The sequence below is a fragment of the Rattus norvegicus genome, chromosome X (genome assembly GCF_021556685.1).
Source record: "Rattus norvegicus strain SHRSP/BbbUtx chromosome X, alternate assembly SHRSP_T2T, whole genome shotgun sequence".
Lineage (NCBI taxonomy): Eukaryota > Metazoa > Chordata > Mammalia > Rodentia > Muridae > Rattus > Rattus norvegicus.
The window spans coordinates 71,884,196-71,901,063 of NC_141554.1; the positions used below are offsets into that span (position 1 = coordinate 71,884,196).

Here is a 16,868-nt window from a genome sequence, read left to right on the forward strand (position 1 = left end):
GTTTCCCCTGCCCCCTTCTTCTATGAGGGTGCTCCCCTACCAATCTACCCACCCCTTCCCATATCCCCCCTTGACATTCCCCTACATTGGGGGGTCCAGCCTTGGCAGGACCAAGGACTTTTCCTCCCATTAGTGCCCAACAAGGCATCCTCTGCTACATATGCAGCTGGAGCCATGGGTCTGTCCATGTGTACACTTTAGATGGTGGTTTAGTCCCTGAGAGCTCTGTTTGGTTGGCATTGCTGTTCTTATGGGGCTGAAACTGGTTCAGTTCCTTCAATCCTTTCTCTAACTCCTCCAATGGGGACCTCACTCTCAGTCCAATGGTTGGCTTTCAGCATTCGCCTCTGTATTTGTCATACTCTGGTACAACCTCTCAGGAAACAGCTATATCAGGCTCCTGTCAGCATGTACTTCTTGACATCAGCAATATTATCTCGGTTTAGTGGCTGTATGTATATGGGCTGGATCCCCAAGTGGGGCAGTCTCTGGATGGCCTTTCCTTCAATCTCTGCTCCAAACTATGTCTCCATATCTCCTCCTATGAATATTTTTGTTCCCTCTTCTAAGAAGGACTAAAGCATCCACACGTTTGTCATCCTTCTTCTTGAGCTTCATGTGGTCAGTGGATTGTATCTTGGGTAATCTGAGGTTTTCAGCTAATATCCACTTATCAGTGAGTACATACCTTGTATGGATTTTTTGTGATTGACTTACCTCATTCAGGATGATATATTTTAGTTCCATCCATTTGTCTATGAATTTAATGAAATCATTGTTTTTGATAGCTGAGTAATATTCCATTGTGTAGATGTACCATATTTTCTGTATCCATTCCTCTGTTGAAGGGCATCTGGGTTCTTTCCAGCTTCTGGCTATTATAAATAAGGCTTCTATGAACATAGTGGAGCATGTGTCTTTGTTATATGTTGGGGCATCTTTTGGGTATATGCCCAAGAGAGATATAGCTGGGTCCTCAGGTAGTTCAATGTCCAATTTTCTGAGGAACCTCCAGACTGATTTCCAGAATGGTTGTACCAGTCTGCAATCCCACCAACAATGGAGGAGTGTTCCTCTTTCTCCACATCCTCGCCAGCATTTGTTGTCACTTCTGTTTTTTATCTTAGCAATTCTGACTGGAGTAAGGTGGAATCTCAGGGTTGTTTTGATTTGTATTTCCCTAATGACTAAGGATGTTGACCATTTCTTTAGAATGGCTTCTCAGCCATTTGATAGTCTTCAGCTGAGAATTTTTGTTAGCTCTGTCTCCCATTTTTAACAGGGTTATTTGGCTCTCTGGAGTCTAACTTCTTGAGTGCTTTGTATATATTGGATGTTAGCCCTCTATGGAATGTAGGATTGATAAAGACCTTTTCCCAATCTGTTGGTTGCCACTTTGTCCTAATGACAGTGTCCTTTGCCTTACAGAAGCTTTGTAATTTTATGAGGTCCCATTTGTCAATTCTTGATCTTAGAGCATAAGCCATTGGTATTCTGTTCAGAAAATTTTCCCCAGTGCCCTTGTGTTTGAGGCTCTTCCCCACTTTTTCTTCTCTTGGTTTCAGTGTATCTAGTTTAACTTTATTTCTTAATTTTCCTACAAGATTATAATAAAGGAGATCAAACATCTGACTTCTGAACTTATGCTTGCCAATAAAAGATGCCTCAAGTTCTTGAGCCAAAGAATAGCCTTACAACTTATGATGGGCAATGATGACCTGATGATGATGATGATGATGACGACGATGACGACGATGATGATGACGATGATGATGATGATCAGCCTTGCTAATGTCTATGACAAAGTCTGTCAATGGTTTTTCATTTGCTTTTCTTCTCTGTTGTCTTCCTAGATAATGGCAAAACTTTCACAAATATTTTAACCTAAGATCTAAGCAAGCATTATAGTAGTACGAACAGTCTGGCCTTTTTCTATGCTATAGATACTCCCTCATTCACATAGTACACTCCAAGTTTGCACTCTGTCATCACATGGCTGTTTTATGTCTGTATCTTTGCCATCTGTTAGGTTTAATCATGCATGACCTATAAACTTTCCTCTGAGGGACTCCTTTTAATCACCCTCTTTGACAGCGTGGAAGCAATTAGAATGGTCTGCACCCCAAAAACCCTAACAGCAGTTAGATGATCACTGAGAGGAGTTAGACAGATTCTATGATAGGCACTCAGATAGGAAAAGGAGCCATGACTAGGTAATAAAAATGAACTTCTAAGATAGCTAACTGAGACAAAACAATGGCCTAGTGGGTTTTTCTCCTGCAAGCAGGGTACATTGCTGCTGATGGACAGATGATGAATAACACAAGGCGAAACAGATGCCACAGCTGCGGGCAATCAGTCATCCTGGCTTTGTTCAAAGTGATCCACCTTCTATTAGAGGGGAAAGACCTAGCTCTGGCTAAATGTAGTAGCCCATGCCTTTAATCCCTGCACTCACGAGGCAGAGGCAGGCAGATCTCTGTGACTTTAAGGCTAGCATGGTCTACAGAGAAAGTTTCAGGATAGCCAAGGCTACAGCACAGTGAGAACCTCTCTCCAAAATAGGCCCAAACAAGAGACTGGAGTTTTGGGGCTCCCAAGTGCCCTTCCATTACCTTGCTGGGTATGTCTTTGCTTACCCCAGATTGCTAACTAGTCACTCCCTGTCCGGCTGTTGGTCTAGCTTACACTACCCTTGGGCTGTCACTTCACCCTGTACAGATACTGGGGGACCTTTGAAAAAGTAGGAGGGCTTTCCCAATGGAATCTAGTGATCATCTTTTGGTAAAATTGTGTAAAACTCAGTCCTCCCCAACATTTTCCCTAGGAACCTGAAGCCTACTTCACAAAGCCCCATAATAGGCTCCCCTTCCCAATGTCCAATCTTGTCAGTTCTCTCCAGCTTTACTAATGCAACCTTGCTATCGCTACCTCTGGTGACTCTCTGAGCCACTTCATCCCAGACGGCCCTCCTGGCACTATACTCCTAACTGGTCTTCCATTTTCCATCTGATTTAGTCTCCAGCTATTTCCCAATATTGCTAAGGATGAGGAGAAATATATGACTTTCCTGCTCTAGGGAAAGCCTTTCACATGTCCACCACCTTCCCTATTCACAGTTAAATTGGCCATTACCTGTCAGGTTTTCCTTGATATCAATACCTTTCAGCTGGTGAATGGGCCATCCAACATATCACTCTTCTGGCCACTGTGGCCATTCTTTCAGGACTTAGACAAGGAACAATAGGAGTGAGGGTTTCTTTGCATCAGTTATCCTCTCTGTCTAACCAGCTCTCAGAAAGTCTTACAGAAATTTCAGATCAGCTTGACACCATTAGGGACCACCTAGATGCCCTGGTCAAAGAGATACTCCAAAATCGAAGACAGGTAGATCTCTTGATTGCTATAAAGGGAGCAAACTATGCCTTCCACCACACACAGTGCTGTTTCTATGAACAAATCGAGGCTAGTTGAAGATAGTGTCCAAAGACATAGGAACCAGGCTCAGAATTCAACAACAAGCTCCTCCTCCTGGCTTCCCCCACACCCCTACACACACACACACACACACACACACACACACACACACACACACACACACACACAACCTCCCTCCTTACTGGCCTCTATGCTTTACCCTGTCTTTTCAACATTTTACAGTTCTTCCTGGATCAAATCACTGCCATTACTCACACAGAAGACAATAAAAATATTTCTTCTGTAGTCACTCCAGACTCCAACCAAACTACAAACTCTAAAACAATACCCACTCCACCAGCAAGAAGTAGCCAGACAGAAAATTACTCCCTCTGCTCTTTGTATGTGCAGGGTCTGGAATAAAGAAAAATCCTCTCCCCAAAAGGATGGCCATAAAAACAGGCCAAAGTTCTCAAGAGATTTGCCCCCATGAAGTTGGGGAAAGCGGCCAACCCCCATGGCATGCCCTGGAGCTCAGAGATTACAAAACCAGACAATCTGACTTTTCCCCACCCTGCAGTTTCAAAATTCAGTTTATACCAAAAGCAGCTTCTGGGTTTGGCAAAGGCGGTCCCTGCCTGCTCACTGCTCTCAACTGTAAAATCTGATTCTCAGAACCTGCATGGTGGGCACACTCTCCAATTCTCAGGAGGTTTGGGGTGGGGGAGGTAATCAACCTCTTAGACTAATAAAAATGTACTCTCACTGTTTGAGGACAAACTGAGTCTTTGGCCTTTCATTTCTCTCTGCTGGCTCATTTCTTATTATATCTTTTGCAAATACATAAGAAAAGGCTTGAGTGTTATTTATTCAAGGAAAAAAAATGGAATCTCATTTGTGGTACACACAAAATTTATCCTAGGAAATCCATCATCTTCTCATTTTGCAGCAATACTGGAAACAGCATAACAACTGCAATAACTGTGAACCCAGAGCTTGGAAGCTCAAGTGGGAGCAAAATAGACCTAGAGCTTTTTAAGTCCTAACTCGTCTTTTCTCTATTTATCCAGTTTGATGGATCCTGAGAGCGCCATTGCCCAACTTGAAGCTAATTCTGCCTAAAAGACAGTACGGAGAGTGCCAAAAACAATCAGCCGCAATTGTTTCAAATTGCAGTAGCATGAAGCAGCTTAGCAAACTGGTTTAGTAGAGTGCACTCAAAATACTTGCTTAAAAAAATGAAGAACTGAGTAGAAAATTGCATGATCACTGGTTGCTTTGAAAAGCCCCAAGCTTTTACTAAAAATATAGAAAGATATTTTTGCATTCAAACAGGCACGTGCCTTGAGGTGTGTGAATGCCCAAGATAGACTTGAGACCCTGATCATCTATGACTGACTAAGCATGCGCAAGCCAAAAGAAACACATAAGGTAAACTAACATCAAATTATAAACCTTCTGGCTGAGCACTAAAGACATATCCAAGAACACATATGGCATGCTGTGACAAACATTTGTTTATTTAGTCAAATTGTTGCCCAAACATTAGGTGGCCAATGACTTCAGTAGGTTCACAAAAAAAGTATACCCGCTTTACAGAATTTCTAAATCTAAAATGTCAATAAATAAGCAAACGGTGAACCTTGTCAGCAAACTCTGGAGGTAAGAAATGATTTAATTTTATGAATGGACAAGTTTTATTATTTTGAAATACTTTCAAAAGATTCTATTTCTATTTTATGCATATATATTGCCCTCATACATGTCTATACACCATATGAAGTGCCTGTTGAGAATTAGCTGTGGGATCCTCTGGAAAGGTAGTCATAGTTGATTGTGAGCTGGCATATTGGTAATAGGAACTGAACCCAGGTTCTCTACAAGAGCAACAAGTACTCTTAAACGCAACCATCCTTTTAACCCCTGTACACTTCTTAATTATACTTTGTACACACAGGCATCAGAGGACAACTTCCAGGGTCACTTCCCTCCCTTCTACCATATCGGTTCCAGAGATCAAACACAGGTTGTCATATGCCATTACTTACCAAGCCAATGCATAGGCCCAATGTTTAGGTCTTAAGAAAACATGAGACAGACACAGAAACAGTAGACAGTTCATGTACAAAACCAGTATGTATTTAATGCAAATTATCTCCTGAAATTTACCATGAAATTAGTAACAAAATGGGAGGTGGTTTCAAAATAATTTTTTTTACACAAAACCCTGCCTATCGTTTCATCACTTGAAAGGTACTGGGAGAAGAATTTGTAATTCAATGCTAACCTTGGTTACATAGCCAGTTCAAGGACACCCTGGGCCACATGAGATCCTGTCTTTTAAAACATAAACAAAACAGGACGGAAGCTATGGCTCAGTGATTAAAGGTACCTCCTGCTAGATCCATCCCCGTGGCAGACTACTTGCTGTCCTCCCCTTCTGCCTCTATTCCCTTGAAACTGTGCAGAACTCTCTAGGATGCAGTCTTCCTTCCACACCCCATCACTGTGTGTCACCTACCAATATCTAGATGTCCTCTCTCTACTTGAGACCTCTGACACTGGCAACCTGAAAACTAGTAGGTGTTCTTTACTTTCCTTGCTGTCCTGCATTTGAAATTACCCAGTCTCATCCACAGTCCTGGAACAGACTCCACCCACTAGGGATTCTACCTAATCTCAAGGCCTCTCTCAGTCCCAGCCCCACTTCAAGTCCATCTTTATTCCTGTCAGTCCCCCCCCCCCCCCCGAGGCCACATCTAAAAAGAACTCAGAAGTACTCCCTACCAGGCAAGCCATAGCCACTTTGTTTTTCTAATATCCAGAGAGGGCAACAGAAACGGAGAAACTTAACCCCCACCCAAGGACAAACAGATATCAACACTGAGAATCACAAGCATCTCAAACCCAGATGCCTAGACACCAGCACAAAAACACAATCATGAGCACCCAACACAATATGACTCCACCAAAACCCAGTACCGCTACTACAGTAGCCCTGAGAAATGCAATATATCTGAAGCACAAGACAAGGCCTTCACAATAGCTACCAGGAATATATTCAGTGACCTTTATGAAGATATGAATAAATCCACTAAGGAAGTCTGTGAAAACACAAACAAGCAGTGGAATGAAATGATGACGACAGTTCAAGACAGCAAGGTAGAAAACCCCCAATTGGTGCAAAACTGGGAATGAAAACTTCAGGAAGTCAAACAACGGTAAGTCTCACCAACAGAAAATCTCAGGCACTAAAGATACATTAAAAGAAATGTATACCTCAGTCAAAGAAAATAGTGAACAAAACATGAGGAAATCTGGGACACTATAAAAAGATAAAATCTACAAAAATAATGGAAATAGAAGAAGGAGAAGAGACCCAGGTTAGAATTACAGAAAACAACAACAACAAAAACAGAAGAAAATTTTACAAACCTAAAGAAAGAGTGGCATACCCGGGGAGGCCCCAACCTCTCAGAGGCAAAAAAGGGGAGGGACTCTGAGGGGAGACCAGGAGGTGGGACAATGTTTGGGATGTAAATAAAAACAACAACAAAAGAGACACATTTGAAAACAGGATCCATCCTTCTGTTGTATCCAAGAAACACACTTTACATCACCACAGGGTAAAAGGATGGGAAAAGATGTGCCAAACAAATGGACCCAAGAAGGAAGCAGAGTAGCCATTTTTATTATCTGACAAAATAGACTTCAAGCCTAAACTAATCAGAAGAGACAGGGAAGAGTACTGCATACTCCACAGAAAAATCCATCTAAAGGACAGTGCAATTTTTAACATCTGTGCATCAAACACTAGGGCATCCAAATTTGTAAAAGAAGTACATCTGCCTCTTAAATCATATACTGACCCTCATACACTAATACTTGGTGACTTCAATATCCCATTCCCACCAAACTAAAAACTAGAATGTTTCAGGAACTAACTGATATTGTAAACCAACTAACTTTATAGATATTTGCAAAGCACTTCACCCGAACACAAAAGACTATATCTTCTAAGCACCTCATGGAACTTTCTACAAAACTGATTACACTGCTCAGAAAGCAAGGGTCAACAGATAAAAGAAAATTGAAATACCCTATATCCTATTCTGACCATCACAGATTAAAGCTAAATATTAATAGAAACAGAAAGTTTACAGACTTATGGATACTGAACTACTAAATGAAAAATCTGTCAAGGTAGGTACTAATAATAGTTAAAACTTTTAAATATTGAATGAAAATGAAAACACAATATACCCAAACTTATAAGACACCATGAATGTGTTTCCAAGAGCCAAGTTCATAGCACTATGTGCCTTTATAAAATAATTGGAGAGGTCTCATATTAGCAACTTAAATGGCAAAACTGAAAGCTTCAGAAGAAAAAGAATGAACGACATCCAAAAGGAGTAGACAACAAGAAATAACCTGACTCAGGACTGAGATAAAATATAGACAAAAATGATACAAAGACTCAGTGAAACTGAAGAGTTGGCTCTTTGAGAAAACCAGGAAAATTGATAAAACCTTGACCAAATTAAAGATCCAAATTAACAATAAGGAAACAACCCAATTGAAAACAGTAGTAAGATGATCTAGGCTCATACCTATCATCATATGCTAGTGGGGATATGGAAGATTACCACTCTTATTACTGGTGAGAATTAAAAATGGTGCAGCAGGTTGGGAAGACAATTCAGCCCATTGTAAAACTAAACAATAACCTGACATGGTGGGCCAAACCTACAATTCCAGCTGTTAGGAAGCTCATGCAAGAAGATCTTCAATTTGAGGCCAGTCTAAGCTACATAGTGAGTTCCAGACCAGTGTGGTCTGCATAGGAAGACCTTATCTGAAAATAGTAATAATATTTTAAATCTACCTAAATAAAACAAATCATAGTAATCACAGTCCTTGCTATTTTACCACATAAAAAACATATTACCAGGTCACCCTCTTCCCTCCTTTTGGGCTGGAGGCCCCACATTTTATGTTTTCCGCACAGTCAATCAAAATAGGAAAAAAAAATCCCAGGACCTCTCTGGCCTTGGCCGCTGCTTCCCACATCCTCTCGTGCTGCTGCCTTTGCTTCTCACCATATGGAAGGCAGCAGGAAACCCCACCTGAGGTCCTAAACAACACTATGACTGACAGGTGATTTGGCTTCTGCACAGTTAGGAGCACTAAACTGATGGGAGGTTTTGTCAGCTACACCTACAACTATAAAAGATGGAGCCCGTAATCTAGTACAGATTCCAGGTGCTGCTACTTCAAGTGGGCAGTATGTCCTTCCCCTTCAGAATTTGCAGAATCAACAAATATTTTCAGTTGTACCAGGATCAGATTCATCAAATAATACAGTGTCCAAACGTTCAATATCAAGTAATACCACAGATTCAGTCAACAGATGCTCAGCAGGTTCAGATTGGCTTCAAAGGCTCCTCAGATAATGGGGGTATAAATCAAGAAAGCAGCCAAATTCAAATCATTCCTGGCTCTAATCAAACCTTACTTGCCTCTGGACCACCTCCTGCTAATATCCAGAATCTTGTACCACAGACTGGTCAAGTCCAGGTTCGGGGAGTTGCCAATTGGTGGCTCATCATTTCTTGGCCAAACTCAAGTAGTTCTCAATGTGCCTCTTGGTCTGCCAGGAAATACTACCTTTGTACCAATCAATAGTGTCAATCTAGATTCTTTGGGACTCTCGGGAAGTTCTCAGACAATGACTGCAGGCATTAATGCTGATGGACATTTGATAAACACAGGACAAGCTATGGATAATTCAGACAATTCAGGAAGGACTGGTGAGCGGGTTTCTCCTGATATTAATGAAACTAATGCAGATACAGATTTATTTGTGCCAACATCCTCTTCCTCACAGTTGCCTGTTACAATAGATAGTACAGGTATATTACAGCAAAACACAAATAGCTTGACTACTACTAGTGGACAAGTCCATTCCTCAGATCTTCAGGGAAATTATATCCAGTCGCCTGTTTCTGAAGAGACACAGGCTCAGAATATTCATGTTTCTACAGCACAGCCTGTTGTACAGCATCTACAATTAGAAGATTCTTGACAGCCAACCAGTCGAGCCCAAATTGTGCAAGGTGTTACACCACAGACAATCCATGTGTGTAAGCCAGTGGTCAAAATATATCACAACAGGCTTTGCAAAACCTTCAGTTGCAGTTGAATCCTGGAACTTTTTAAATTCAGGTACAGTGACCCCGCTTCTGGACAGATAACCTGGCAAACATTTCAAGTGCAAGGGGTCCAGAACTTACAGAATTTGCAAATACATAATACCACCGCCCAACAAATTACTTTGACGACTGTTCAGACACTCCCGCTTGGTCAAGTTGCAGCAGGTGGAGCAGTTGACTTCAACTCCAGGTAGTCTAAGCACTGGTCAGTTGCCAAATCTACAGACAGTTACAGTAAATTCTATAGATTCTATATATCCAGGAGAGAATGCTGACAGTCCTGCAGATATTAGGACCAAGGAGGAAGAGCCTGATCCTGAAGAGTGGCAGCACAGTGGTGATTCTACACTGAATACCAATGACCTAACACACGAGTACAAGTGGTAGTTGAAGAAGGGGACCAACAACATCAAGAAGGAAAAAGACTTTGGAGGGTAGCGTGCACCTGTCACAACTGTAAAGAAGATGGTGGGAGAGGTACCAATCTTGGGAAAAAGAAGCAACACATTTGTCATATACCAACATGTGGTAAAGTCTATGGGAAGACCTCACATCTGAGAGCACATTTATGTTGGCACATCTGGGGGAGCACCCTTTTATTTGTAACTGGATGTTTGTGGTAAAAGATTTACACTGAGTGACGAATTACAGAGGCACATAAGAACACATACAGGTGAGAAGAAATTTGTTTGTCCAGAATATTCAAAACCCTTCATGAGAAGTGACCTCCTTGCCAAACATATTAAAACACATCAGAATAAAAAAGTCATTCACTCTAGCTGTACAGTGCTAGCATCTGTGGAAGCTGGGAGAGATGATACCTTGATTACTGCAGGAGGAACAACACTTATCCTTGCAAATATTCAACAGGGGTCTGTGTCAGGGATAGGAACTGTCAATGCTTCTGTCACCAGCAATCAAGACATCCTTACCAACACTGAAATACCTTTACAGCTTGTCACAGTTTCTGGAAATGAGACAATGGAGTAAATACACAAATAGTTATTCCTTGTGGTTAACTTTATACAGTAGTAAGAATATTGTTTCTAAAAAAAAATAGTGGTTCCTCTTACACTTCCCTAGTGTTTGTCTTGGACTTGAACCAGATTCTAAGTTTTTGTCATGATACATGAGCGTCTGCCAAAGGTATATTGCTTTATAATTTGGTTTCCAATGTGATATTCTTAAGAGATGGCATGGCTTTTAAGAGGCAGAACATAATGGAAGCCAGTGAAAACTTTAGCCTCAGTAGGTAATAAGGGAGTTTTCAGGGACCCTCAGATATTTTAAGTGCAAGTTGTTATAAAAAGTCTAGTCCTTCCACATTTTCTCTTTGGCTTCCTTCCATCATGTAATCTCTCCCTCTCATGCACACTCCCACAATGGTGCCATCTCACCATCTCCCGTGATCTTATGTAGCTACAGGGGTAGATGCCAAAGAGAGAATCAATGCAACTGTATGATATTGGGCTGTGAGTTGTTTGACTGTGATTTAAGTAAACCCTTCATAAAACATAATCTCACTTGTTTTTTGAGGACAAGAGAAAATGTACAAGTATGCAGGTTTGCTCTAGTCAGTCTTCTCACCACACCAGATGTCATCATTTACTATTACAATTTACCACCAGTTCCTAAACTTGGAGACAAGGTGACTTTATATGTCTCTTTATAACATTGTAGGGGAACTTTAATTTTCAATATCCCAATATCTGTGGTTAGTTTTTATATCAGTATGATGTCTATTTCTTCATTTATAAAACAATGATAATAATATTGATCTCAGAATATTATTTAGAATTAATTGAAGTGTTTCGGATGTGTTACCAAACAGAATGCATGGTATGTAATGGAAGTGTATTAAAAATATTAATTATCAGAAAAATTCTTAAGATGCCTTTTTATTGATGTGCAAAAATTTTTTGGATTGACAGTAACTTGGTTATACATGACACTGAAATGCCTTTGTATGATATCCCATGGTACATTAAAAATGGTAAAATTTGTGTGGGCTTTGTAGATACTTTTGGAATCTAGAAGAAATGAAATTTTTACCAAGTTATATAAAGAGAACATTGAATTTAACAATGCAAACGGTAGTCTAACCAAATGCATCAATACTGTGTAATTTAGTGTAAAAATGAGAAACTGTTGGTATTTGTTTATTGTAAGATAAAAACGTTGGTGGGTAAAAGAAATCATGGTATAAATTTTTGTAATTTTCTTGATTGCAGGAATTTTTTTATAAATAAATGACAAACCAAGTTTCCAAGCAAATGTTACATAGAGTAGGTTTTACTTAGCTTATCAATTTGTCATTTTGAACCTAATTATTTTAATTAGGTTAGCTGTATAATATTTTAAGTATTGCTCTTATAAGATTTTGAAAACTACATTTTAACATGGACCTTTAGGGACAGTCACCTTTTAAATCCTGTTGAAAAGCCATGTTTAAGATTTAATTTGCCAAAATAATGTCTTGTTAATATTCATTCAATAATGAGGTTGGGCAATATAACCGATATTTTAAAAAAGTCAAAAATGTGTAGGTTGAAGCATTTGGGTGGTAAAATGTTCTAGTGAATTACCCCTTTTCCTGAAGTTTGGAGGACCAAAAAAAATAATAATAATAAGGTGCAGTGTGTCTTAGCCAAGATTTTTTTTTTAAATTCAATCTTGTTTCCAAAACTATGTCTGCTAGGGCCTTAAATGCCATTGTTGTAAACTACCAATGAAGTATAACATATGAAAACATAACAAAATCACTTCCACAGTGACGATATACTCCAACTGTATGGATACTAGTCATATAAACTGGAGACTTTATGATATTTAAGTTTTTTTTTAATCTAGGTAGTCTGCACTTAAATATCAACCATTTTCCTTTGTTGTTTCCTCCCTTAAAATGTGTATGTATCTAATACATTTAAGAAATTTATGTTTTATTGTGCTGTGTTTTTAATTACTGTTTATACTTTCAATTAAAAATGTACAAAATAAAATTACCTTGCTGTTAAGAGCTCTACAATTTTCCTACATATATGTATAACTACAGCAGTTCATCTATTTCAGGAAGTTGGATTCTGTTCATTTGTTATCTTGAAGACCTCCTCAGATTTAAAGGCTATTTACTGTATTTTAAAGTGTATTATAACAGTGTAGTTGTTAATAAAACAATTTTTTCTAAAAAAAAAATATTCCCAGTGGTCACTTTGTTGGCACATATACTAAAGTTGAAATGATATGGAAAATTCTAGCATGCCACTGCACAAGGATGGCAGGCACATTTGTAAAGCAGTTATACTTTTGTAAAATATGTGCTATGTGTAAGTGAATATCTTATTTTTTTATTTTTTAATGTTTTTATACAAATTTTTAGTTGAAATTTTCTAGGCAACAAAAACAGTCAAAATTCATAAAATATGTCTACACAAAAATCTGCTCAAAGACATTTATAACGTTGTTATTCATGAGTTATAAAACTTGGAAGCAACAAAATGTCTTCAATTTAGATGTGTAGGTAAGTAAACAAATGTGATGCCTATGGACAGAGAACGAGAACCATGAGGAAAAGAGATGAGCTTTTTTCAACCACTGTTTTCTTGAGTAGAGAAATGGTTGTGTTACTTTTCACTATCAGTTGTGTTCTCTCACTATCAGTTGTTTAAGTATGCATGTGAGAAAGTAGAGCGGATTATAAATAAGAATCATTGGAAATGGGGAAAACAGGAAACAGAAGCCAGACTAGCCCCCCTCCCCCCCGGAAAGGCTGTTAACAGTCGGGTTATATCCTATGAACCGGAAGTACCTCCTGTTGAACGGACTACCTATTGTCTGGAGCCCCAGATGAAACACAATTTAGCTGCGGGCAATAGGATCTTCCACAGCAGCACCAAAAAGTCTATCAATCTTCAGGTGAGCCAATACCTGCCTTTCCCTAAGGCCTCTCTTTTTCTAAGACCACCAAATCCAAAGACTAGTTTTCAAATGCTTACTAGAAGCTCAGCAAAAATGTTCCACCTCTCCATGGCAAAGACCGAGGACTCCATTCGCGCAGGCGCGGAGATAGCCAGTCCTAGACGCTCAGTTAAGAAAAGGAAACAGGTGGCTGACTTCAAGACTAAGAACCAAAAAAGACTCAGGGAAGATAAGCAGGGTCATCGGGACATGCCAACCCAGAAAGAAGACACAGAGGTATCCAATGGGGCTTTTCTGGCCCTCGGAGAGAAAGCAGAAACCTCTAGAAATCCACAAATAAACCTACAAGCCTCTGACCTAAAGACCGTAGCCATGACAACACGCTTGGCCGCTGCCAGAAAGACACAGTCTTTGTGTGACCCAGTGACCACAGCCATGGTCAAACGCAAGTCCATTCACACAAAGAGCCAGTTGAAGCCTGGTTCTGCGACTACATCCATGTCCATGGGATCAGGCATTGCCAAAAAGAGGCCATCTTCAGTAGGCCTAATGACCAGAGCCGTGAGTACACGCTTGGCCATTGCCAAAAAAGGTCAGTCCTTGTCTGGCCTGGTGACCAAAGCCATCGCCACATGCTCGGCTGGTGACATAAAATGTCCCAAAGCCATGGTCACGCCATCAGCCACAACCAGAAAAAATGAATTTCCATCAAGCCTGGTACTTGCTGAAAATGGTCTGACTTTATCTGACCTAGTGACCACAGCCAAGTCAACAGACTTGACTGTTACCAGAAAGAGTCGACTGCTATCTGGTCAAATAACTGCCCCCGTTGCCATGCATTTGGTGGCTGCCCAAAAAAGCCAGTCTCTGTCTGGCCCAGTGATAACTGCTACATCCACTCAGTTGGCTGTTGCTAGCAGAAGTCACTCTTCATTTTTCCATGAGACTACAGACTTAGACACACCTTTAACAACTGCTACTACAGGACGATCTCCATCTTGGGATACAACTAACAAGAAACAACCAGTTACAGAAACAACTAACATGGAGAAGCTAGTCTCAGAGGAGATAGCCAAGAAATGGCAACCTACCTGCAAGAAAATTGCTCCTGAAAATCAGCTGCGTTTCAGTGTAAGGCTGACAGAGAGTTCCTCCAGATTCAAAGATATTGTGGTAAAGAAGCAAGATGGCTTCACCCACATTTTTTTATCCACAAAATCATCGGAAAATAACTCACTTAACCTAGAAGTGATGAAAGAAGTTCAGATTGCTCTGGCCAAAGCTGCTGATGATGACAGCAAGCTGGTATTGCTCAGTGCCATTGGCAGTGTCTTCTGTTTTGGCCTTGATTTTGCTTCTTTTATACACTGTCTCATCAGGAACAAGAAAAGAGAAAGCACTAAGATGGCAGGAGCGGTCAAAAAATTTGTGAATACTTTCATTCAGTTTAAGAAGCCTATTATTGCTGCCGTCAATGGCCCAGCCATGGGACTGGGAGCATCTATATTACCTCTTTGTGATATGGTTTGGACAAATGAAAAGGCTTGGTTTCAAACCCCCTATACCATCTTTGGACAGAGTCCAGATGGCTGTTCCAGCTTCACATTTCCCAAGATTATGGGAGAAGCTTCTGCAAATGAAATGTTACTCGGTGGGCGGAAGCTAACAGCACAGGAAGCATGTGATAAGGGCCTGGTCTCCCAGGTATTTTGGCCACAGACCTTCAACCAAGAAGTCATGATTAGAATCAAGGAGCTCGCCTCCTGTAATACAGCTGTCCTGGAGGAGTCAAAAGCCTTACTGCGCTTTAACACTAAGTTGGAGTTGGAGCAGGTCAATGAGAGGGAGTGCACAGTGCTGAAGAAAATTTGGGGCTCTGCAGAGGGGATAGATGCCATATTAAAATACTTGCAGAAGAAAATGGAGTACTGATTGACTGGACTGCCACAGACGACACTGGAGCTGATTTAAGTAGAACTGGTTTAAACACTATGACACTCCTGGCTCCTAGTTATGGATACTTACTCTTAAAAGTTTGAAACAAGTTCACCTGTACCTCATGCATAGAAGTAGGAATGTATCACCTAACCTCTTACCAAAGAGTGTTAAAGAACTGTGACTTTAAAATAACTAACTGCAAAGTACCTTTAATCAAACATCCTTATCTTACATCCATATACAGAAATTATGAAAAGACAATGGTGAGCACCAGTTTGACTAATACTATGTTATTAAAATGTGTGAGTATATCTGAAAAATATATAAAACGTCTGATGTGATTTTTGTTTTCATTTCTTTTCCTTTGGACATGAAATTTGTTTTCGTATTTTCCTTCCAGAACAAAGAATCTAAATGATATTAGCCAGAATCGCATACCTTTCTAAATAGACAGTCATAAAGATCAGAGTCATTTATTTGTCTCCAAGAAGAGAGACTAAACCCTAAGAATGGGAAATTCAAAAACAATAAAAAGGGGAATAAAAGCTTGTAGGAAAAAATATTGCTGGTGAAAAATCTCAACATGCACTTAGGGTTTATGTTAAAATATCAGCTGCTTCTCTCTTTGTTATGGATGTCCAGCTTATAATCAGTTAATATGAAGAGACCTCTGTCTCTGGAAGAACATTTGAGCTGTAGCATCAGTGTGTGACTGAGTAGCTTAAGTATGAATGGTAAAGTTAAATTAACAGCTTCTTGTTGCTGGGTGAAAAGTATTCCTATATACAAATCTTGGTTTGCTGTTTGCATATCAGATTGGTATGTTGCACCGATAAAAAAAAATAAGTTTATAGAGTATAATTTTAGGTTCACTTAAGGTATATTTTATCTAATAAGGTAAAAATTACTTCTGCATGTTATTAACTACAGTGAAAATATTACTTTATATACAGCTTTGACTTGTATACAAATAAGATTGATGTATTGCACCAGAAACTCTTTATATTTATAAAGTATAACTTCAGTTTCACTTGGAGTAAATTTTATTTCGTAAGGTAAAATTCTTTTGATACTATTATACAACTTTTAAAATTACTTTGTACTTGACATTTAATGTTCACAGTATTAGCTGTAATATATCTACTAAAAACTAAGTACTACGTCTAAAAGTTCCCTGTGAAAGTAGACAGGTTCGTTCCTTTCAGAAATGGAGATTGATTTTCCCAACTCTGGAAAATTATTGTTAGGCTACTAAAATTGCATAACTTTTTAATTTTCTGACAAGCCTCATTTTTAAAAAAAAAAAATCCTAAGGTTTTAAACTTAGAAATGGCCATCTTCTGACCAGTGAGAAAGCTGTACAGTATGGAAATATGATGTTAG

The 16,868-nt window shown here is 39.6% G+C and overlaps 2 protein-coding genes, 1 non-coding gene and 1 pseudogene across 6 annotated transcripts in view; 3 read left to right on the top strand and 1 right to left on the bottom strand.

Annotated features, from left to right (window-relative positions):
* Ophn1 (oligophrenin 1) overlaps positions 1–16,868 on the bottom strand; it is a 396,257-nt gene that overhangs the window by 274,742 nt on the left and 104,647 nt on the right.
* Positions 1,755–10,622, top strand: Sp3-ps2 (Sp3 transcription factor, pseudogene 2; annotated as a pseudogene).
* Positions 11,640–15,807, top strand: LOC134484061 (uncharacterized). The gene has a single exon (XM_087600982.1). It carries the CDS (start codon positions 13,476–13,478, stop codon positions 15,477–15,479), a length of 2,004 nt encoding a protein of 667 aa, XP_087457108.1. The 5' UTR covers positions 11,640–13,475; the 3' UTR covers positions 15,480–15,807.
* On the top strand, positions 12,833–12,938 carry LOC120099429 (U6 spliceosomal RNA). Its single transcript, XR_015647147.1, has one exon. It is a non-coding gene; the product is annotated as a U6 spliceosomal RNA (small nuclear RNA).